This window comes from Pan troglodytes, chromosome 9 (assembly GCF_028858775.2).
Source record: "Pan troglodytes isolate AG18354 chromosome 9, NHGRI_mPanTro3-v2.0_pri, whole genome shotgun sequence".
Taxonomy (NCBI): domain Eukaryota; kingdom Metazoa; phylum Chordata; class Mammalia; order Primates; family Hominidae; genus Pan; species Pan troglodytes.
This window is the reverse complement of record NC_072407.2, coordinates 66652415-66673036: the sequence shown is the minus strand read 5'-3', so window position 1 is coordinate 66673036 and position 20622 is coordinate 66652415. Positions and strand designations below refer to the sequence as shown.

The 20622-nt window shown below is 60.2% G+C and overlaps 1 protein-coding gene and 1 long non-coding RNA gene across 8 annotated transcripts in view; one reads left to right on the top strand and one right to left on the bottom strand.

Annotated features, from left to right (window-relative positions):
• Nucleotides 1-416: 416 nt before the first annotated feature.
• CCDC88B (coiled-coil domain containing 88B) lies at nucleotides 417-18010 on the bottom strand. 5 transcript variants are annotated; one of them, XM_003313060.6, is made up of 27 exons: nucleotides 17855-18010; nucleotides 17429-17574; nucleotides 17164-17275; nucleotides 17004-17073; nucleotides 16854-16912; nucleotides 16678-16761; nucleotides 16440-16583; nucleotides 16043-16188; nucleotides 15807-15888; nucleotides 15502-15660; nucleotides 14858-15004; nucleotides 14568-14676; nucleotides 14268-14404; nucleotides 13025-14185; nucleotides 8712-8839; nucleotides 8502-8619; nucleotides 6902-6997; nucleotides 6462-6602; nucleotides 5692-5948; nucleotides 5191-5334; nucleotides 4838-5024; nucleotides 4582-4727; nucleotides 4265-4363; nucleotides 3908-4074; nucleotides 2548-2754; nucleotides 2320-2388; nucleotides 417-912 (listed from the first exon to the last, which is right to left on the bottom strand). In XM_003313060.6, exons 1-27 carry the CDS (start codon nucleotides 17912-17914, stop codon nucleotides 857-859), a joined length of 4431 nt encoding a protein of 1476 aa, XP_003313108.6. In that variant the 5' UTR covers nucleotides 17915-18010; the 3' UTR covers nucleotides 417-856. The 5 variants fall into 5 exon arrangements, 3 of the variants coding, with proteins under 3 accessions (XP_003313108.6, XP_016776649.4, XP_063639066.1); XM_016921160.4 differs by having other exon boundaries at nucleotides 4050-4074; XR_010147228.1 differs by lacking the exon at nucleotides 3908-4074.
• LOC107967111 (uncharacterized) overlaps nucleotides 17501-20622 on the top strand; it is a 15547-nt gene continuing 12425 nt past the window's right edge. Inside the window, exons 1-2 of one of the 3 annotated variants that reach the window (XR_010147233.1) lie at nucleotides 17501-17640; nucleotides 18103-18281. This is a non-coding gene — a long non-coding RNA (uncharacterized LOC107967111). Of the gene's footprint in view, nucleotides 17641-18010; nucleotides 18282-18359; nucleotides 19207-20622 lie in introns of those variants that run through there. The other 2 variants (XR_010147232.1, XR_001707335.4) reach the window with 2 other exon arrangements.

Sequence of the window (20622 nt, the reverse complement as noted above, 5' to 3'; positions counted from 1 at the left end):
CTCTCGTGGCAACCCCTGGCATTAAGTGATGCCCCGCCAGGCTGAGAACTCCCTGGGGAGGGGGCTCAACCTCAAGGAGGGAGGGGAGATGAGTAGGAGGAGGATGTGAACAGAGAGAAGACGGTGCCCTGGGAGAGGGTGGGGGCGGGGCAACAGGGGCTTCACTGCCCCACACCCCTGAGCCCAGATCTTAGACCCCAATCCCTGCTGGCTACCCAGGATGTCATCCCCTCTCCACCTCACCAGGACATCCGGGCTTTGGCCGGCCGGACTGGCCAAGCCCCTGGAGAAAGGCCTGTGCTGCCCTGTCCAGGCAGGGGCCCTCTGCCCACAGACCCCCACCAACCAGGAGGACTGGGGCGGCATGTGTCCTGGTGCCCTGAGGTACCCAATGCGGCCAACAGACAGAGCAAGACTCAGGAGGCTGCAGTTCAGCTTTATTCTCATGCCCCTCATGTCCAGTTAAGGCTCAAGATCAGCCCAGGCCACAGTCCCCCAGCACTGGGACTCAGCTCCCCACCTGGACAGGGCACGGGGTTCTCTTGCCGACTCCTGCCAGCCTCCTTCAGCTGGGGGATCCCCCAGAGACCGCTGCCTCAGCGGGAGCCACCTGGAAGAACCAGAACTCCGGCCTGGAGCTGCTCGTGGGGGCCAGCCATCCCCCCTGTCCACACACTCGTCCCAGCTCCATCTCCGGGCCCCGGCGCTGACCGTGGAGGATCTCAGGGCCCAGGCCTCCTTGTCCAAGGACTCCCCTTGGGGTCCCTGGCTCCCTGAGCTCTTGGGCTGCCTGGGGCCTCCGCTGACACTCCAGTGCCGAGAAGGCTGCACTCCCAAGCCTGCTGTTCCCACGGTGTCACTGGCTGAGGGATGGGGTGAGGGGACGTTTCTCCGGTTCCTGTGCCTCGGGGCCTAGAGGGAAAGGCTCAGCTCAGACCTGCTTCCCTCAGGAGGACTCCCAGAGTCCCAGGAGGGCCACAGGCTCGAGCACCTTCTGCCCACCCCCGACCTGCCAATACCCCCCGCTTCCAGCTGCACCACGCCTGCTGTTCCCTCAGCGGTTCCCTCTGCCCAGAATGCTGTTCTCAGCTATGTCCACACGACAAACTCTCCCCTCCAAGTCTTTGCTCCAATTTCACATCCTCTCTGAGGCCCACCCCAGCACCCCAGTTACTAAAATTCCAACCAGCCTGCCCAGAGCTCCTGAGCTCCTGACCCCTCCCCTGCTCTCCTTTCTTCCCAGAGCATTAGCGCCTCCTGATGGACCAGCCGGGTCTAGGGCTGAGCTGCCCAGGGCGGAGCTAAGTAGGTGAGATGGGGTTGGCCTGTGACGTGCTTCAAAGACCTACTATGTTTTTTTGTTTTTTGTTTTTTGTTTTTGAGACAGTCTCACTCTGTCACCAAGGCTGGAGTGCAATGGCGTGATCTTGGCTCACTGCACCCTCTGCCTCCCAGGTTCAAGCGATTCTCCTGCCTCAGCCCCCTGAGTAGGTGGGATTACAGGCATGGGACACCATGCCTGGCTAATTTTTGTATTTTTAGTAGAGACGGGATTTCACCATTTTGGCTAGGCTGGTCTCTAACTTCTGGCCTCAAGTGATCTGCCTGCCTTGGCCTCCGAAACTGCCAAAGACTTACTATGAAAAAAATCACGTCTGGCTGGGTGGCTCACGCCTATAATCCCAGCACTTTGGGAGGCTGAAGCGGGCAGATCATCTGAGGTCAGGAGTTCGAGACCAGCCTGACCAACATGGTGAAACCCCATCTCTACTAAAAAAAAAATAATAATTATACAAAATTAGCCTGGCGTGGTGGCCCATGTCTGTAATCCCAGCTACTTGGGAGGCTGAGCCAGGAGAATCGTTTGAACCTGGGAGGCGGAGGTTGCAGTGAGCCAAAGAGTGAAATTCCATCTCAAAAAAAAAAAAAAAATCACGTCTAATAGCTCATTCATGATTTTTACACTGGCTACATGCTGAAATGGTAATAGTGTAGGCATATTGAGTTAAATGTTATTGAAATCCATTTTACCTGTCTCTTTTCACTTTTTCTGGTGAGCCTACTGGAAAAGTTAAAATTATCATGTGGTTCACACCATATTTCTAGTGGACAGGGCTGTTGTAGATAATAATTATTTTTAGGCAAATTGTTTACTATTTGCCTCCTCACACCAGAACGTTCCCTGCTGTGTCCCCTGCCAGCATGTCACCTGGCACTTGGTAAAGGATCATTGTCGAATGAAAGAATGGATGAATGAGGTTCTGCCAGGGGCCCCAGGCAGGACAAAGAATACTACTCCTTCCGCAGTCCCCCACTCACCCTCTCGGTTGGCATCTGTTTCGTGTTCCTGCAGGGTCTCAGCGGAGTTCTCCCATCCCACACCAGGTCCTGGGAGGCACAAGGCAACCACTGGGCCCAGGGCCAGTGCGGAAGTGGACAGAGCTTGCAGGAGACACAGGGGACAAGAAGGAAGCCTCCTCCCCCAAGGAGCTGGTGGGTCCACAAAGAGTTGGGGGGCTGGCTGGTACAGCGACCCTTGTCCCTCACCTTTGCTGTGGGAGACGGGCGCCCCCAGGGGGCCTGGATGGCGCTGTCGGAATCGTTGCCTAGGGGTGTCCCCAGGGCTGAATGACTCAGAGCTTCGCCCCACCGGGAACCTTGAGCTGAGTTTCCGCCGCTGCCCGCCTGCCAAGGTCTCATCCCGCAGGCAGAGGGAGCTCTGGGCCCGGCGCATGGGTGCCGGGGAAGGGGACCCTGCAAGAGGTACATGCAGGGAGGGGGTAAGAGGAGGGGAGGGGAGCTGAGGCTCCTGTAGGGAGGAGGTCAGAGAATGGAGGTGGGGCTGAGGCTCACGCAGGGAGGGGGTCAGACAAGGGGAGGGGGTGCTGAGGCTCCTGCAGGGAGGAGGTCAGAGAAGGGAAGTGGGGGCTGAGGCTCATGCACGGAGAGGGCCAGAGGAGGGGAGAGGGAGCTGAGGCTCATGCAGGGAGGGGGTCAGACGAGGGGAGCGGGGGGCTGAGGCTCCTGCAGGGAGGAGGTCAGAGAAGGGAAGTGGGGGCTGAGGCTCATGCAGGGAGGGGGTCAGATGAGGGGATGGGGGGCTGAGGCTCCTGCAGGGAGGAGGTCAGAGAAGGGAAGTGGGGGCTGAGGCTCATGCAGGGAGGGGGTCAGAGGAGGGGAGGAGGCTGAGGCTCATGCAGGGAGAGGGTCAGAGGAGGGGGGGGAGGCTGAGGCTCATGCAGGGAGGGGGTCAGAGGAGGTGAGGGGGGCTGAGGCTCATGCAGGGAGCGGGTCAGAGGAGGGGAGCGGGGACTGAGGCTCATTCAGGGAAGGGGTCAGAAGAGGGGGCTGAGGCTCATGCAGGGGAGGGGTCAGAGGGGGGGGGGCGGAGGCTCATGCAGGGAGGGGGTCAGAGGAACAGGGCCCTGGATGGAGTGGAGGGGCCAGTGGGTGAAGCTGCCCAGGGCCAGGGAGGGGAGGTGCAGAGGTGGGGGAGAAGCCAGGCAAATGAGGGGGGCAGCAGGACACTGGCCCTGTGCTGGCCTTCATACTAACTCACTGCATGACCTTGGGCAAAAGCTTCCCCTCCCGGGGCCTCAGTCTCCTCATCTGCAGTCTAGGAACAATGACCTCTCCCTAGAGTCCACTGCACCTCCCAGATCCTGGGCTCCGCTGCGGATGGGGCAGGCTGGGTCGGGGACAGCACAGGCAGGAGGGAGGTGTGGGCCAAGGGTGACCCTGCAGGACCCAGGGAAAAGAGCCCCTGGTGGCATCAGGGCAGGCTGGGCAGGCCTCAGGAAAGGCCAATGGGGTCACGCATGCAGGCCAGGCAGTGAGGCAGGTGCCAAGGTGGGGGACGGAGGATGTGGGGCAGGGACCATCCTGGCCACCTGACCCCCAGACCCACCTGTCCCATCTGCCTCCCTGCCCTCAGGAAGCTCCGTCTCCGGGGGGCCCCCCAGGCTCTCGGTGCTGCCAGCCCCATCGGCCCCCAGGCGCAGCCCCCCAGGGGGGCCCCCCTCCCGCCGGGGCCGCATCAGCCTCTTCACCTTGTCTGCCAGCCAGCTGCCCTTCCTGGGGGCAAGAGGGCACAAGAGGGGGTCAGGACAGGGAGGAGGGAGGGAGCAAAGGGTGTCCTGGGGATGTCAAAGGCCAGGTTGACCTTCATGGGGCCTGGACCTGAGCTGGGCCTGGGGTCAGAGGCCAGGGCAGGGGCAGAGGTTAGCAGGATGTCCAGCCTGAGGGAGGTGACAGGGCTGCTCACTTGGTCCGGGGCAGGGGCACAGGCTCCAGCACGCGGTATTGGTCCATGATCTTCTCCACGAGCTTCTGCTTCTCGCGGCGCAGGGCATTAAGCTGGTCCCTGGCAGGAGTGAGAAGGGAGAGGTGGGTGTGAGGCCCAGGGAGGCCGAGGCAGTAGCAAGGCACAAGCTGCAGCAAGGACGCACTGGTCCCGTGCCGCAGATTGGACTGACCTGGAAGGTCAGCTCCAACCCTGTCCCTAGGCCCTCACTAAGGGCTCTCCCCAGGAACGCCCAAAGGGGATGCAGGCCCCACCCCGCTCCCAGGCGGCCCACTCACAGGTACTCCCGCTGTTCGCGGTGCAGGTGGTCCCGACTCTCCAGGCTGCGCTCCAGGAGCTCCCTGTTCTCCCGGCTCAGGGCCTGAACTTCAGCCAGCAGCTGCCGGTTCTCCTCTTCCTGGGCACTTCGCAGCTGTGTCAATAGCTGGCAGGGGGGCAGCATGGCTCGGAGGGTGGGACCCAGCTCAGGACCACCTGGGTCTAGGCTTTCTGCCCCACCACACACCCATACCCCCACCGGCCCTCCAGCCACACCTCACACTGCGTGGTCAGCCGGCAGGCACTCAGGTCCAGCTGCTGGTTGGACTCGCGCAGCTGCTGGCTCTGCATCTCCAGCTGTGCCCGCTCCAGCTCCAGCCGCGCCAGCCGGCCCCGTAGCTCCCCGCGTTCACCCTGCAGCTCACCCCGCTCCCGAGACACCTCTGCCAGCAGCATCTGAGCCCTTGGGAGGCAAGGAGAGCTGCTCTCCAAGGGACCTGGGTCCCCAGTCCGAGTGCTGGCCAGAGAAGTTATGCCGGGGAGGGGAGGCCAGGCAGGACCCCACACCCCCAACCCACTTTCAGGATGGGGCCACTGAGAGCTGCTAGGGGCTGTGGCAGGGGCGGCACCTGTCGTGCTCGCTCTGAAGCCTCCGCAGCTCCTCCTCCAGGCCCCGCTGCCGATGCCCATCTTGCATCAGGCGTTCACGCTCTGCCAGCAGGGCCACCTCCTGTGCCTCCACGCTGGCCCGCTGGGCCTGCAGCTGCTCGTGCCTGGGATGGACAAGGGGCTAAGAGGGCTGTGTGAACCTATGGCCACCACAAGCAGCCGGCTGGACTATCTGGACCCGGGGCGGGGGGGTCTGTCACCTCCTAAGCCTAGGTCCCCCAGGGGAAGCCATTGGGCAGAATGCCATGCCAGGTGCCCACCACTCCCAATAGGTGAGCCCCACGGGGAGCCCAACCCAGAAGTGTGGGGAGCACAGCTACCCCAGAGGGCACAGCAGTGGCCGGGGCATCACAGAGCGGAGGTGGAGGTGCTTCCTGATGGGGAGTCAGACCTGCTGAGGGGAGTCTTCTCTGGCAGATAGGGGGTGCCAGGGGAGGAGCTGGGCATTTGGTGATGCTCACCGGCCCTGCAGCTCCCGGTGGGCCAGCTCCAGTGCCCGCATGTTGGCCTTGAGGTCTCGGTGCCGCACCAGCAGTCCCTCTAGCTCGGCCTCCTGCCGCCGCTGCAGCTGTGCCAGGGCCTCGTGGTCCCGAAGCAGGGCCTGCTGCTGCCCGCGGGTCTCCTCCTGGGACTGCCGTGCCGCCCGAACCTCCTCCTCCAGCACCTCCAGCTTCCGGTGCAGCTCCTGGCCCTGAATCTCCAGCACAGACTTCTCGGCCTAGGATGGAGGAGGGAAGCAGGGGCTGCTGGGGAGGAACCTCTGGCTGGAAATCGAGTGAGAGGCGGGGGGCTAAGGGCAGACGGTAGGGCCCAAGACAATGAGAGAGTTGTGGAGGAGGCAAAGGGCTGGGGGCACAGCAGGCAGTACAAGCCCCAGCCAGAGGCTGATGGTGAGCAGGGGAGAGGCGGCAGAGGCTGGCTGGGCCAGGCTGTCCGGAAGGGGCACAGGGCAGAATGGGACTAATGGCGCCCTGTGGAGGGGAGGGCTGGGACAGTGAGAGGGCAGGGCGACATGGGTGTAGATGTGGGGGCTGGCAGCAGGTAGGAGGAGATAGCGGCAGGGAGGATGGTGCAAAATGGTGGCTGGGGTCAGAGGACAAGGATAAATGAGACTGGGGAAGAGGTGGGGCAGCTGGCTGGGAGCTGGGATAGAAAAAGGCCACAGGACGATCCAAAAGGAGCAGGAGGGGGCAGTACATGGGCAGGGATGGGCACCCGGGCCACCACCCACCTGCAGGCGGCTGCTGTGCTCCTGCGCCCGCTGGCTCTGCAGCAGCAGCTCTTGGGCACGGCCCTGCAGGCTCCCCAGCTGCCCCTCCAGGTGCTGCAGCTGCCCCTGCAAAGCTGCCTTCTCTGCCACCAGCATCGCATTCTGCCCAGAAGTGGGGGTTAGCAATAGCCAGGTGGCGGGGGCACCCCCCAGTGCCTACCACAGGCCCACACTCACACTGCATGGGGCACCCCCACCCCCGGGCCCACTGTGGACCCACACTCACACTGCACGGGGCACCTCTCCAGGACTCACACTGCATGGGGCACCCCTCCGCCCAGGGCCCACTGTGAGTCCACACTCACACTGCACGGGATACCCCCCAGCCCAGGGTCCACCGTGGACCCACACTCACACTGCACGGGGCACCTCCCCAGGGCCCACTGTGGGCCCACACTCACACTGCGCTCCACCTCAATAAGCCGCACATTCTGGGTCTCCACCAGCTGAGGCTCCGCACGCTTTTTGGGCCCCAGCCCCGCGGGGCCCTGGCGCAGCTGCAAGGAGAGTCCCTGGGAGGTCATGCGGGACAGCCGCAGTGCCTTGGGGATGCCTCAAGGACCTGCGCTTATGGGCCTGCCCTGCCAGCAGCATTTAGCCTAGTCCACCCCGCCCCAATCCCATGCCTTCCCTTGGATCCCACAAGTCCCTGCTCCTGGTTCCTGAAGCTCCACCGTCACCACCCTGCCCTTCTCAACTTCTGTCTGTCTGCGGCAGAGCCTTCTGCTCATAACACTTCTCCATCCCACTACTCCTCTAAGACTCTTTGGTTTTTTGTTTTTGTTTTTGTTTTTGTTTTGAGACAGAGTCTCGCTCTGCCACCCAGCCAGGAGTGCAGAGGTGTGATCTGGGCTCACTGCAACCTCTGCCTCCCGGGTTCAAGCAATTCTCCTGCCTTAGCCTCCCGAGTAGCTGGGATTACAGATGTGGGCCACCACGCCTGGCTAATTTTTAGGGTTTTTTTTTGTTTTTTTGGGTTTTTTTGAGACGGAGTCTCGCTCTGTCACCCGGGCTGGAGTGCAGTGGTGTGATCTCGGCTCACTGCAACCTCCTCCTCCCAGGTTCAAGCAATTCCCCTGCCTCGGCCTCCTGAGTAGCTGGGACTACAGGCGCCCACTACCATGCCCAGCTAACAGCTAATTTTTGTTGTTGTTGTTGTATTTTTAGTAGAGATGGGGTTTCACGGTGTTCATCAGGATGCTCTCGATCTCCTGACCTCATGATCCATCTGCCTCGGCCTCCCAAAGTGCTGGGATTACAGGCGTGAGCCGCCACGCCCAGCCTGATTTTTGTATTTTTAGTAGAGATGGGGTTTCACCATATTGGTCATGCTGGTCTCAAACTCCTGACCTCAGGTGATCCACCTGCCTTGGCCTCCCAAAGTGCTGGGATTACAGGCATGAGCTGCTGTACGGGGCCTTCTCTAAGCCTCTGTTTCAACCCCACCTTCTCCACAAAACCTTCCCTGATAGACTCGCATGCACCTGCTGGGTATCTTGCTGGGTACCACCCTCCCAAGCCCCTGCATGGCCTCCTCACAGCCCCTGGCACCTAGTTATTGTCACCTGTTTTCTTGCCTCTATCCTGACTGTCCTGTGAGCTCCCTGAGGATGGCAGCCTGGGATTGGGCCCCACCACCACCCCACCCTCCGTGTGGAGCCCGCACACAGCCTGGGCATCAGAAACCATCGCTGGCTTCCTTGATGCCAAGCACTGAGCTCCCTAGGCAGTGGGGGACCTCGGGTGAGACAGGCGGAGCAGTCATCCACAGCAGAAGTTCTGTCCATGTGCAGAATGGGGAAAATGAGACCCCAGATAAGTCAACACGGCCACCTGACTCCCAGCACAGTGCTCTCTCCAACAGGCCCCACATGGGGAGTGAGGCAAGTAGCTAGCCAAGAATCCAGAGGCAAGACTAGGAGCACAGATGACCCTGGCATCTGCTTATGGGATGGAGGGCAGGGTGGCATGGCCCCCAGCTCCCAGGCGGGCAGGCATCACCTGGAACAGCTCCTCTTCCAGCTGCAGGGCCCTGGTCTTGAGCTCCATCAGCGCCTCCTCCTTGCTGGTCGCCGCCGCCTGCAGCTCAGCTTCCAGCCGCTGCTCCAAGCCCTGGTACCTGCCAGGAGAATCCTTGGCACCCAGCCCCACCCCACCCTCGCCCCACCACACCCCTGCCTCTCTCATTCTTCCCCTCAGCCCTGTCCCCACCTCTGGTGCTGGCTTTCCTTTTCTCGCAGAAATTCCTGGCGCTCAAGAGCCGCCTGCTCCAGCTCACGCTGCAAATGCTCCAGCCGGGCCCCCAACTCCTTGCCCCGCACCACAGCTTTCTCCAGCTCCTGAGGGCAAGCAGAGCAGGCTCAGGGCAAGAGGGCAGGAGATAGCCGGAGACAGAGGCCTGAGAGTCTAGAGAGCTGCCTTTCTGTCCTTGACCTGCCATCCTGGGCACGTATCATTAAGCCTTTGGGCTCTACTTCCCCATCTATAAAATGGGAGCAAAGCCTGGGGCCCTCGAAATTGGGCATGAAAGAGCTGGGGGTTGTAAGCCTGGCAGGGCATGAGGAAGGCCCCTGGGCTGGGAGTCGGTAGGTGACACATGTTGGGCAAGTGCCGTCACCTCTCTGAGCCCACGGTTCTTCATGTGTGCAGTGAAAGGTGGATGCGCCCGGTGGGCTGCCACCCCAGCCATGTGACAGCGAGACAGCTAGAGAGGCTCAGCAGAGGTGGGTCCGGTGAGAGACCTTGGCTACAGGGAAAAGGCCACGGAGGGCTGGAGGGACAGGAACTCAGGAGCTGACAGTGGGGGCTGGGGGGCAGGGGGCGCCAGGATGCTGCCAGCTAGGTGACCTGTGGCCTTTGGCGGTTGGGCTGCACCACTTTGGAAGGAGACGGGAGGCCCATTCTGGCCTGTGTGCCCCAGAGGGAGGGAGACCAAACCATTCTGCCACGTGGGGGGCCTGGCAGGATGAAGCTTCGGGGACAGCTGCCCATGACCAGCTGCCAGCCAAATCCTGCCTTGGAAACCAAGCCTACAAGCCTTGCTGCTGAAAACTACCTTCCTGGCTTAATAACTGCACCTAGGCCTTGCCCAAGGGGCACTGCACCTCCTGACACTCTTGGCCACCACCTCTCCCTGAAAAACTACAAGTCCGATGAGGCACTGCTGCCTGGCTGGCTGACAGCCACTAGCGCAAGTACTGGGGTAGGAGGCACGGTGAATAGAACCTCCCGCCCAGCCCCTGCCCTGCCCTCCTCCAGGCCCTGGCCACAGCCCTCCTAGGACCCCTCCCCCCAGCCTGGGAGGCTTCCCCACCCAGTGGACAACCTGAGACCCCCTGGTTCCCTGACCTCCCCCTGGCCAGCCACCTTTTCCTGCTCCAACCAGGAAATCTCACAAAACTCCCCCTTTGTCCCTAGCTTCCCCCACCCTCTCAGTCCTTGGAGCTGGCTCTTCCAGCCCGCCAGCCCCACCCTCACCTTCACTGCCTACCTGCTGCCATTCCCTCCCATGGAACAGGTCCATTCTAGGTGCCAGGCATTGCCCCCAAGCTCCCTACGCTCATTATCTTACAGGATCCTGTGAGGCAGGTACAATTTTTTTTTTTTTTTTTTTTTTTTTTTTTTTTTTTTTTTTTGAGATGGAGTCTTGCTCTGTCACCCAGACTGGACTGCAGTGGTGCAATCTTGGCTCACTGCAACCTCTGCCTCCTGGGTTCAAGCAATTCTCCTACCTCAGCCTCCCGAGTAGCTGGGATTACAGGTGCGTGCCACCACACCCGAGTAATTTTGTATTTTTAGTAGAGTTGGGGTTTTGCCATGTTGGCCAGGCTGGTCTCGAACTCCTGACCTCCGGTCATCCGCCCACCTCAGCCTCCCGAAGTGCTGGGATTACAGGTGTGAGCCACTGTGCCCAGCCAAGGCAGGTACAATTTTTATTCCAGTTTTACAAGTGAGAAAACTGAGACTCAGAGAGGTTAAGTAACTTGCCCCAAGCCACACAGCTGGAAAGTAGGCAGGTCGCCCGGCTAGACAGCATCTCAGCCACACCCCACAGAGTGGACCCCAGAGATGGTCTCTCACCTTCCCTCTCACATTCGCCAGAACCCCCTTACCCTGGGCCTGTCTTGCACAACGCCTGACCCCATGTCTACCCAGCAGTGTTCTCCCCACCCCCCATCCTCATAATGGGTCTCCGAGCAAATTACTCTTCCTCCCTGAATTTCAGGGTCCTTGTCTGTACAGAAATGGGACTGGAAACTGCCTGTGCAGGATGACTCAGTTCCTACCTGTGTTGCAATCTCACAGGTCCCCTAGCACTGTGGCCCATTGGCCCAAACACCCTTCCTCGCGCCTTTTCACACGCAGACCTGACCACTTTGCTCACTTTGCCCATTGGGGAGCCTTCAGTGGCTGCCCAATCCCCCATGGCAAAAGCCCTAACCCCTTCCTTAGCTTGGAAGGAAGCTGAAGCCACGCCCAAACACTGGAGTGCTAGCTTCGTGGTCACTGCTGTGTGCCCAGAGCCTGGTACAGGGCCTGGCACCAAGAAGATGCCTGTAAACATGTTTAAATGAATAAGTAAAAGTGTGTTGGCCAGGTGCGGTGGCTCACGCCTGTAATCCCAGCACTTTGGGAGGCCGAGGCGGGCAGATCACAAGGTCAAGAGATCGAGACCATCCTGGCCAACATGGTGAAACCGTCTCTACTAAAAATTCAAAAAATTAGCTGGGCGTGGTGGCGTGCACCTGTAGTCCCAGCTACACGAGAGGCTGAGGCAGGAAAATCGCTTGAACCTGGGAGGTGGAGGTTGCAGTGAGCCGAGATCACGCCTCCAGCCTGGTGACAGAGGGAGACTCTGTCTCAAAAAAGAAAAGAAAAGAAAAGAAAGAAACTAGCCAGGCCAACATGATGAAACCCCATCTGTACTAAAAATACAAAAATTGGCCGGGCGCGGTGGCTCACGCTTGTAATCCCAGCACTTTGGGAGGCCGAGGCAGGTGGATCACGAGGTCAGGAGATCGAGACCATCCTGGCTAACATGGTGAAACCCCGTCTCTACTAAAAACACAAAAAATTAGCCGGGTGCGGGAGCGGGTGCCTGTAGTTCCAGCTACTCTGGAGGCTGAGGCAGAAGAATGGCGTGAACCTGGGAGGCGGAGCTTGCAGTGAGCCGAGATAGCACCACCGCAGTCCGGCCTGGGCGAAAGAGCGAGACTCCGTCTCAAAAAAAAAAAAAAATACAAAAAGTAGCCAGGCATGGTGGTGTGTGCCTGTACTCCCAGCTACTCAGGAGGCTGAGGTGGGAGAATCTCTTGAACCTGAGAGGCGGAGGTTGCAATGAACCAAGATCACCCCACTGCACTCCAGACTGGGCAACAGAGGGAGACTCTGTCTCAAAAAGAAAAAAGTGTCCAGTCCTCCTCTCACCCCCACTCCCATGCCTCCCTAGTCAGCTTCCTCTGCCACTTACACCATGGCTACTGTGTCCTGATAGCCCCAAGCTCCCCTGTCCACCAAGGTGACCCTCCTCAAGCGCAGCCTCACACAGTTCTGCCCTGGCTTTCCCTGCCTGGGGAGGGAGGACCAACACATTCAAAGCTGGCCCTCATCATCCCTTCCTCCTGGGCCCTGAGCATTCTTTTTTTGTTGTTGTTTCATTGGATGGTGTTTGTTTGTTTTGAGACAGTCTCGCTCTGTCACCCAGGCTGGAGTATAGTGGCACAATCTCAGCTCACTGCAACCTCCGCCTCCCGGGTTCAAGCAATTCTCCTGCCTCATCCTCCCAAGTAACAGATTACAGGTGCCTGCCACCACGCCTGGCTGATTTTTGTATTTTTAATGGAGGCAGGGTTTCACCATGTTGGCCAGGCTGGTATAGAACTCCTGACCTCAAGTAATCCACCCACCTCGGCCTCCCAAAGTGCTGGGATTACAGGTGTGAGCCACCACACCCAGACCCTGAGCGTCTTTAATGCCTTTGTCTTTGCACATGCCATTCCCTCTGGACAAAATGTCCTCCCCACCTAGTGACATTATGGTCACTCCTCCTAAAGCCTCCTTGCCTCCACTTGGGCATCCGCTCACCCTCCCACGGGCTCTCGTAGCACTTGGCTCTGAATAACCAGTGCTTGAACACTTACAACATACCCTTGCCAGCATGAACCAGACCTTTACAGCTACTGTCTCCCAAGGTCCTCCTAAGACCGCCCCAGGTGGCCAGGAATAGTACCCCTGTTTTACAGAAGGAAGCCTGGGGTGGAGGTGAGTCGACTGCTGCAGCCAGAGAGCCAAGATGTGTACTAGGCAGTCCCACCCCCTCCCACAGCGCCCCCATCACACAGTGGACATGGCTCTGTGCCCCAGGCCAGGCACACCTTTGGAAGGCAGGGGTGGACTTGGCCTTTCTATCTCCAGCCCCAGCTCGGTGCTGGGCACCCACTGAACAGCTGCTGATGGAATCAGTAACTCCCAACAGCCTGGAACTCTGCTTCCCAACCCCAGCGGTGAGCCCCAACCTGACCTACCGCCTGGAGGGCCTCCTTCTCCCGGCGCTCCCTCTCAGCCTCCTCCAAGTGCTGGCGGCCCTCGCTCTCCAGCACCTGCATCCGTTCCTCGGCGGCCTCCGACTGGGCCCGCAGCCTGGACCCCTCACGCTCCCACTGCCTCCGCTCCCGGCCCGCTGCTGCCAGCGCCTCCACCAGCGCCTCCCGTTCCTGGGACGCAGACTCCAGCTCCCGGCCAGCAGCCTCCACTGCCTCCCGCAGCCGGGCTTGCTCCCAGGCCTTGGCCTCTGCCTCCCGGTGGGCCTCGGCCTCTGCCCTTCGCGCTTGGGCCAGCTCCTTGGAGAGGCGGGCAGCCTCCGTGTTTTGGGCCTCCAGCTTGCGGGCCTGGGCTTCCAGCTCATCTCCAAGGGCCTCAGCCTTTCTCCTCAACTGTGCCACCTCCTCCCTGAGGGCCTCCTGCTCTGCGACACCACTGGCCAGGCTCTCCCCTGGGATTGGGCCTTCCCAGACCTGGACCTCAAGAGCCCCTTCTGACTTCTGCTGTGGTTTTTGCCAGGCTGGGACCCTGACCGTCCCTTCCAGCCTCTGGTCATGCTCTCTGGCCTCTGCTTGTCCCGTGGCCAGGTCCAGGCCCTGGTTTGGGCCCTCCTGCTCCTCCAGCTGCACAGAGCTGGGCTCCGAAGGCCCTGGCTTGTGCTCAGGGCCCTCCTGTCTCAATCCCCGGGCCTCAGGCACCAACTCGCCTTGGGGAGCCTCTCTTCCCTCTGTCTCTCCTCCCAGCAACTGCGGGGCCTGAATTTTGGTCCCTGGACCCTGAGGTGGGGCCACAGAGGCAGGGCTCTGGAGAGAGGATCTACGGCCAGCCTTCTCCGGGGACTCCTGTGTCTCCACAGGAGAGCCTGACTCTTGCGGGGACCAGTCTGAGGCCTGGGGGTCCATGGCAGCTGCCTGAAGGGGACTCTCTGCCTCCTGTGGGTCTGAATCAGGTGCCTGGGGACACTCAGCTGATGCCTCGAGCACTGAGTCTAATGCCAGGGGAGCCAAGTCCAAGGCCTGGGGGCCTCCATCCCTTGCCTTCTGAACCAAGCCCTGAGGGCTGTGGTCGGAGGCCACAGGAGTCTGGGGAGCCTCCTCCAGCACTGGAAGAACAGGGTCCTCTCTCGGTGCCTCCAGCAGGGGGTGCTGAGGGCATACGAGAGGGACAGTCAGGCCCAGGGAGGGACTAGGGGAAGGGCCGGCCAGGACCCTGGGGGAGGGGACTTACCTGGCCCCCTGGCTGCCCCTGAAGCACCTGAAGCAGCCCCCGAAGCTCCCGGTTCTCCCTCTCAAGGGTCCGAAGCCGCCCAGCCTCTGCCTCCCTCACCTCATCTTGCAGCGAGGGGGCCGCTCCTGCTAGGGGTGCTGAGGATGAGAGATGAGGTCAGGACCCCTCCCTTACTGCCTGGCTCCTCACATACACACCCCAGAGGCTTGGGAGAAGGGAGGGAGTCAGAGGCTCTCCCCAGTACACCTGCTGGAAAGCATAGGCAGCCCCCACCCCAGCCCCTCCAGTGGGGTCCCTCACCCTCCCCAGGGGATCCTGGAGGTGGCTCCAAGCTCCGCTGAAGCTCCAGCTCCAGCTCCACATTCTCCTCAGCCAGCTGGTCCACCTGATGCCGCAGAGAGTCCAGCTCCTGGGGGTGAGGGAAGGGTCAGACAAGCCCTCCACACCATGGCCAGGCCGAGTGTGTAGGTCGGAGGGTCACTAGAGGTCACCAAGAGCAGAGGTTGCAAGAATCACTAGGGACCACTAGGGAATCAATGGGGTCATGGGGTGACGGGGCAACCCAAGTGGGATCACTCTGGCTACCTTACCGCATGGGCCTCGCCCAGCCGGGTTCGCAGCAGCAGGTTCTCGCGCTGGGTCTCGTGCAGCCGGGCGCAGCGCTCTCGGGCAGCCTCCAGCTGCTCTTCCAGCAGCGCCTTGGAGGCCTCCAGCACCCCTGAGAGCACCCGCTCCTCCTGGTGGGAGAGCAGGGAGAACCGGTAGCCATGCAGCCCCCATGCACTCCAGCGCCTGAGGGTCCCAAACTCCTTCCCCTCAGCCTGTCACAGACCCTGCCTCCTTCCCCCACCCTGCACCCCATCAGTCTCTAGGCCCCGCCACTCCCTTCCATCTTCTTCCCACCAAGATCTCTTCAGGTACTTTCTCCCTCGCCCCTGGCCCCGCCCTTTGTGCAGGCCCCGCCCTTCTGTCCATGCCCCGCCCCTCCCCCCCGGGAACCGCCCTCCTTCCAAGGCTGCATCACTTACACAGCCCCCCCCTCCCCTCCACCTGCCCCATCCTCTGGAGGCCCTTTCCCAGACGCCACCTCCCTGAATTTGTCCTCACCCATTTCTCCACCTGTGACTGTCCCCTCCAGAGAACCTGCCTCTCTGCCCTCAGGACCCTATCTCGCCCCTCCTCCTGGCCCGCCCCCTCGCGCACGCCCCGCCCCGCGGCTCCGTCTCCGCCTCACCTCCAGCTGACTCTGGTAGGCCTCAGCCGCCTGCAGCCGCTCGCGGCAGCGCCTCAGCTCCTCCTGCAGGCGGGGCAGGCGGCCGGCCCGCTCCCGCAGCGCCTCTGCCTCCTCGCGGTACAGCTCGGCCCGCTTGGCCTGTCCCGACAGCGCCTGGGCCTGGGCCAGACGGTGTGGAGCTGGGAACAGCCAGCCGCGGGCCAGAGGGATTAGGGACGGGAAGGAGCCGGGTTGGGAGGGAGGCAATGGGACCGGGTGCGGGGAGGTTAGGGAATGCCGCGGTGGCGGGGAGCATGTGAGCGCACCTCCTGGCGGAGCCTTCTTATTTCGGCCTCCAAACCCTGCACCTCGGCCTGGGAGTCTAGCAGCAGCTCGGCCTTCTCCTCCCTGGAGGGAAGGGGAGTCTAGGGAGGGTCTGGGGGCCCACAACCCCCAGCCCTTCCCAGGCCTGACCCCTCCCGTAGCCACCAGGGCTAGGGTCCCATCCAGGCTTAATCTGCCCCTCTCCACTCAGTCCCCTTCCCAGGCTGCGCAAACTCACAGCTCCTGCCGCAGACGCCGCAGCTGAGCCTTGGCGTTGGCCAGCTGCAGGGCCAGATGGTGCGAGGGGCCCTCGGCGGGAGCCCTAGAGGGAGCCTGAGGCCCCAAGCAGAGGGGTTCTCGCTCCAGCAGCAGTTCAGCCAGCCGCTGTAGGTCAGGGGTCAAGGGTCAGGATTAACTTATCCAATGCCTCTGCACATCGACCCCCAACCACAACACCAGACATGGGGTTGTGGTCTGGGGTCTTGGGCCATCTGGTTGTGACATCCCTGATGGCCCAAGACCTCAGACCACAACCCCATGCCTGGGCCCCAAACTTCCATCTCCCTTGCACAATCGGCTCCCTGATGGTCCTCCAGTTCCCCAACCTGAGTCCACGATGCCCCTGCTGCCCCTACCTGGGCCCCCAGGTCACGCTCCCGTGCCAGCTTCGACAGTGTCCCCATCAGGCTCCGGGACAGCATCTCCAGCTCGGCAGGTGCCAGATCCCCAGGCTCTGGCCCAGACAGTGCCAGCACCACGCCGGCCCCCGGCTGGGTCACCTGGGGCGCAGGAAGAGCAGTTCAGTGGAAGCCGCGGTGTGGCAAGGGCGTCCCAGGTGCCATACCAGTCTGGGCTGCCGAACCGTCTCAGTACCTCCTGGATGGCAGCGGCCAGCTCGCTCTGGACCTCGAGACTGAGGCCCTGGATGTGGCGGATGAAGAGTTCCCGGTGCTCACACTGAGGGGAGACAGGAAGGGGAGCTGGTGCAGGATCTCCCTCCTCTACCGCCAAAGCTCGACCCTAACCTTTCCTTCCCACCGCCGGCTCACCTGTACTGACGCTCCCAACAGTAGCCGAAGAACGCCTTCCAGCTGCTCCACCGCTTCTTCTGCAAGGCACATGCCACAAGGGGTTAACTGGGGCGGGGAAGGTAGAGTAGTGCGGGGGCAGAGGCAGGAGGGTGTGGATGGGGAGAGCACCTGAGAGAGGGTCAAATCCCAATGTCTGGAGGTCTGGGGGTGGCGACAGGATCAGCAGCTGCAGCTCCTCCTGGAGGCAGAGAGGCAGACTATATGAGGCGCCTTCCCGAAGGGGCTTCTCTTCCCCTCCCGTCTCCGCCTTTCCCTCGAGACCCCTTACCTGGTAGAAGTCCCTCAGTCGGCCCCACAAGCGGTTCAGGTTCCACACTCGCCAGGCAGCAGGTCCGTCAAGGCCTCTGAGCATCCGAGGTCCCCCTCGGGAGCTGGGGGCACTATGGGCCGGAGGTGGGCTCGAGGACCCGCCTCCCGTCAACAGGCCTCGCCCACCGTCCCTCAGGCCCCGCCCACTGAGCATCAGGCTCCGCCCACCGCTTCCCCTCCTCTCAGATCCTTCCCCGCCACCGCCCCGGCCCGATGCCCCTTACATGATGCCCAGCACCCGGAGGAGCAGGGCCCCATCGCTGAGGCGCAGGAATCTCTTCTCCAACCAAAGGGGCGGCTCTTCCTCCTCTTCCTCTTCTTCCCCCTCCGAGTCCTCCGCCTCCCCGACCAGCCCGGCCAGTCCCAGCGCCTGTGAGGAGCCCAGAGGGGTCAGCCAACCAGCAGAGTGAACTCTGAGCCCCTCCGACCTGCCCCAGTGAGCCCAAGCACCCCTTCTCACCCGTCCTCTGAGTGCCTCTGTTCCCTCTTCCCTCACCACAGCCCCCCACACCATATCTCCATCCCCCACATTTGAACCCAGCCCTCCCCTCCGGCCTGGTTCTGCCTCACCCTCCCCCGGCCAGCGCCAACACCAGCCCCTGGCTGGGGCTCACTTCCCCTCCCCAACCCGCTGCCACCTGCCCCCTCACCCAGGTAGCCAGACTCCCACTCAGGAAGTCTCTGAGCCTGGGCCCCTTGCCCCCCTCCATGCCCGGGTCAGGGTGCCCGTCTCGCTGTGGCAGCTGCACCTGCCCTGAGAGGAAGAGGAAGTCCCCGAGTGGGGGATCCCGGGGCCAGCCACAGACACCCTGTGCAGCTTCCTCCTTCCGGGTGCAGGCGGGCCTGGGCAGTCTGAGTCCTACCTCAGCCCCCACCTCACCTCCCTGCATCCTCCTAGCATCTCTGCAGGGCTAGCCCAGAGGTTGGCGGCGGAAGGCCCACAGCTCCCCTGGCTCCATGGGCAATGACCGGACAGCCCTTCACCTCTCTGGGCCTTGTTTTCTCAAACTGAAACTGGAGAGGATGACCCCAGCCTGGGACCTTCGAGGGCCTCAAAAGGGCTCTGGGCCTTGCGTGGTGAGTCTGGGCACCCACACACCCATCTTCCCAAATGCCAGGCTTCACTCACTACAGCGTTCTTTCTTTTCCCTTCAGTGTTTCTCAAAGTTACCCAAACCACATCCCCTGGGAAGCCTGGTTCAGATGCTCCTCCAAGAAGCCTCCCTTGAACCCCAGATAGAAGGGAGCATCACTCCTGTGACCTCACCCCACCCCATCCTCTATACGCTCGAGACTGTTGTAGCCGTACTAGGTGCTATGAAGGGGAGGGGATTTGACCTCGGCAGGATGATCAGGGAAGGCATCCTGGAGTACGCATGAGATCAGGGATGGCTGGGTTGACAGGGCAAAGTGGAAAGGAAGGGAGGGTATTCCAGGCAGCAGGAACAGAATGTACGACTGCTCTGAGGCAGCTGGAAGCATGGTCAGCAAAAAGATTGGAAATTATGCATGTTTTATCTATTCCAAGATGCTTAATGTTCACGTTTCACTTTTTGTTTTGTTTTGTTTTTAAGAGAGTCTGAATCTGTGACCTAGTCCGGAGTGCAGTTGCAAGATCACAACTCACTGCAACTTCAACCTCCTGGGCTTAAGCAATTCTCCTACTTCAGCCTTCTGAGTAACTGGGACTACGGGTGTGTGCCACCACACCTGGCTAATTATTTTGCTTGTTTTTTGTACAGACAGAGTCTTGCTGTGTTGCCCGGGCTGGTCTCGAACTCCTGGGCTCAAGTGATCCTCCCGCCTTGGCCTCCTGAAGGGCTGAGATGACGGCATGAGCTGCCTCACGCAGCCCCCATTCTACACCTCTGAAGTGAGTTTACATGGTACAGTTGCTGTCTGGCTAGCTGCCGTCCCAACATCACTGTCAGGACCCACACCTGAAAAGCACCAGCATCAAATCCTTCAGAAGAGTGTCAGCAGCTTGGAAGAAATCCTAGAGGCAAGCAGAACCCTTTTTAGCCCTGGGACTCAAATGGTGGGAAACCCCAGGGGAAGGGAACCAGGCTTGTCAGTGACACTCCCTTTTTTTTTTTTTTTTTTTTTTTTTTTGGTGAGACAGAGTCTCGCTGTGTCTGTCGCCTAGGCTGGAGTGTAGTGGTGCAATTTCGGGTCACTGCAACCTCCGTCTCCCGGGTTCAAGCAATTCTCCTGCCTCAGCCACCTGAGTAGCTGGGATTATAGGCACCTGCCACCACGCCCAGATGCTTTTTTGTGTTTTTAGTAGAGACAGGGTTTCACCATGTTGGCCAGGCTGGTCTCGAACTCCTGACCTCAGGCAATCCACCGGCCTCTGAAAGTGCTGGGATTACAGGTGTGAGCCACCGCGCCCGGCCTGTCAGTGACACTCCTAGAGCAGAGTGAAAACTCGGCTCCACTTCATCTGCACAATTGTAAAGCTGGCTTAAGAGCGCCTGGCTGTTTTATGGCTGTTTTATGGAATGTTTGGAGCAGTACTGCTCTCTGTAGAACTCTCAAGGACTCAGAGAAGGAGGTGGCAGGCAGACACAGACATCAAGACTCTCAGACCAAAAATGATTCACACAAGTTGGACTCTAAATGTGAAGGAGTTTTCTGAACATGGTAACCAATTTATTTTGCTTCTATTATCCTTTTTATGTGTGCATGAGAATTATATATGATGAGAATCTACATTTAAGTGAAACAGAGCTCTTTCGAGAAATACAAAAGAAAAATTCTAGTGATGAAAGAACCTTGGGACATCGTTAACTGGCAGCATTCTCTTTTCTTAGTGACATTTTTATAATCAATGACATCTTAGTTTTTTTTTGTTTTTTGTTTTGAGACAGGATCTCTGTCACCCAGGCTGGAGTGCAGTGATGCAATCACAACACACTGTAGCCTCAACTTCCCTGCCTCAAGGGATCCTCCCACCTCAGCCTCCTCAGTATCTGGGACCACAGACATCCACCATCCACCCAACTAATTTTTGTATTTTTTGTAAAGATGGAGTTTCACCATGTTGCCCAGGCTGGTCTTGAACTCCTGATCTCAAGCAATCCGCTTGCCTTGACCTCCCAAAGTGCTGGGATTACAGGCGTGCACCACTACATCTGGCCAACATCTTAGATTTGATTAAATATGGTGTAATAATGACATCATAGCAAACACGGGCTTCCCTTGAGCTAGGCATGGTTGTAAGTGCTTTACACTTACTAACGTGTTGGCTCTGGACTAGTCTGTGAAATAAGGACTATGGATTATCTCCATTTTATAGAGGAGGGAACAGAGAGGTTAAGTAATTTGCCTAAGGTCACACAGCTTTTAAGTGGCAGAGCCAAATAAAAGAAGGCAGTGGGGCAAGAGTGCAAGGAGCAAGGGGCACCCATAGTCAAGG

What these genes read in the sequence shown, in the direction of transcription:
- CCDC88B (XM_016921160.4), bottom strand. Translation starts at nt 17,914, where the DNA reads ATGGAGGGGGGCAAGGGGCCCAGGCTCAGAGACTTCCTGAGTGGGAGT. An exon ending in CTCCGGGTGCTGGGCATCAT is followed by an intron (nt 17,276 to 17,428) that starts GTAAGGGGCATC and finishes TCCGGCCCATAG; the next exon opens with TGCCCCCAGCTCCCGAGGGG. An exon ending in TGGAAGAGGAGCTGTTCCAG is followed by an intron (nt 6,998 to 8,501) that starts GTGATGCCTGCC and finishes CTCTCCTTGCAG; the next exon opens with CTGCGCCAGGGCCCCGCGGG.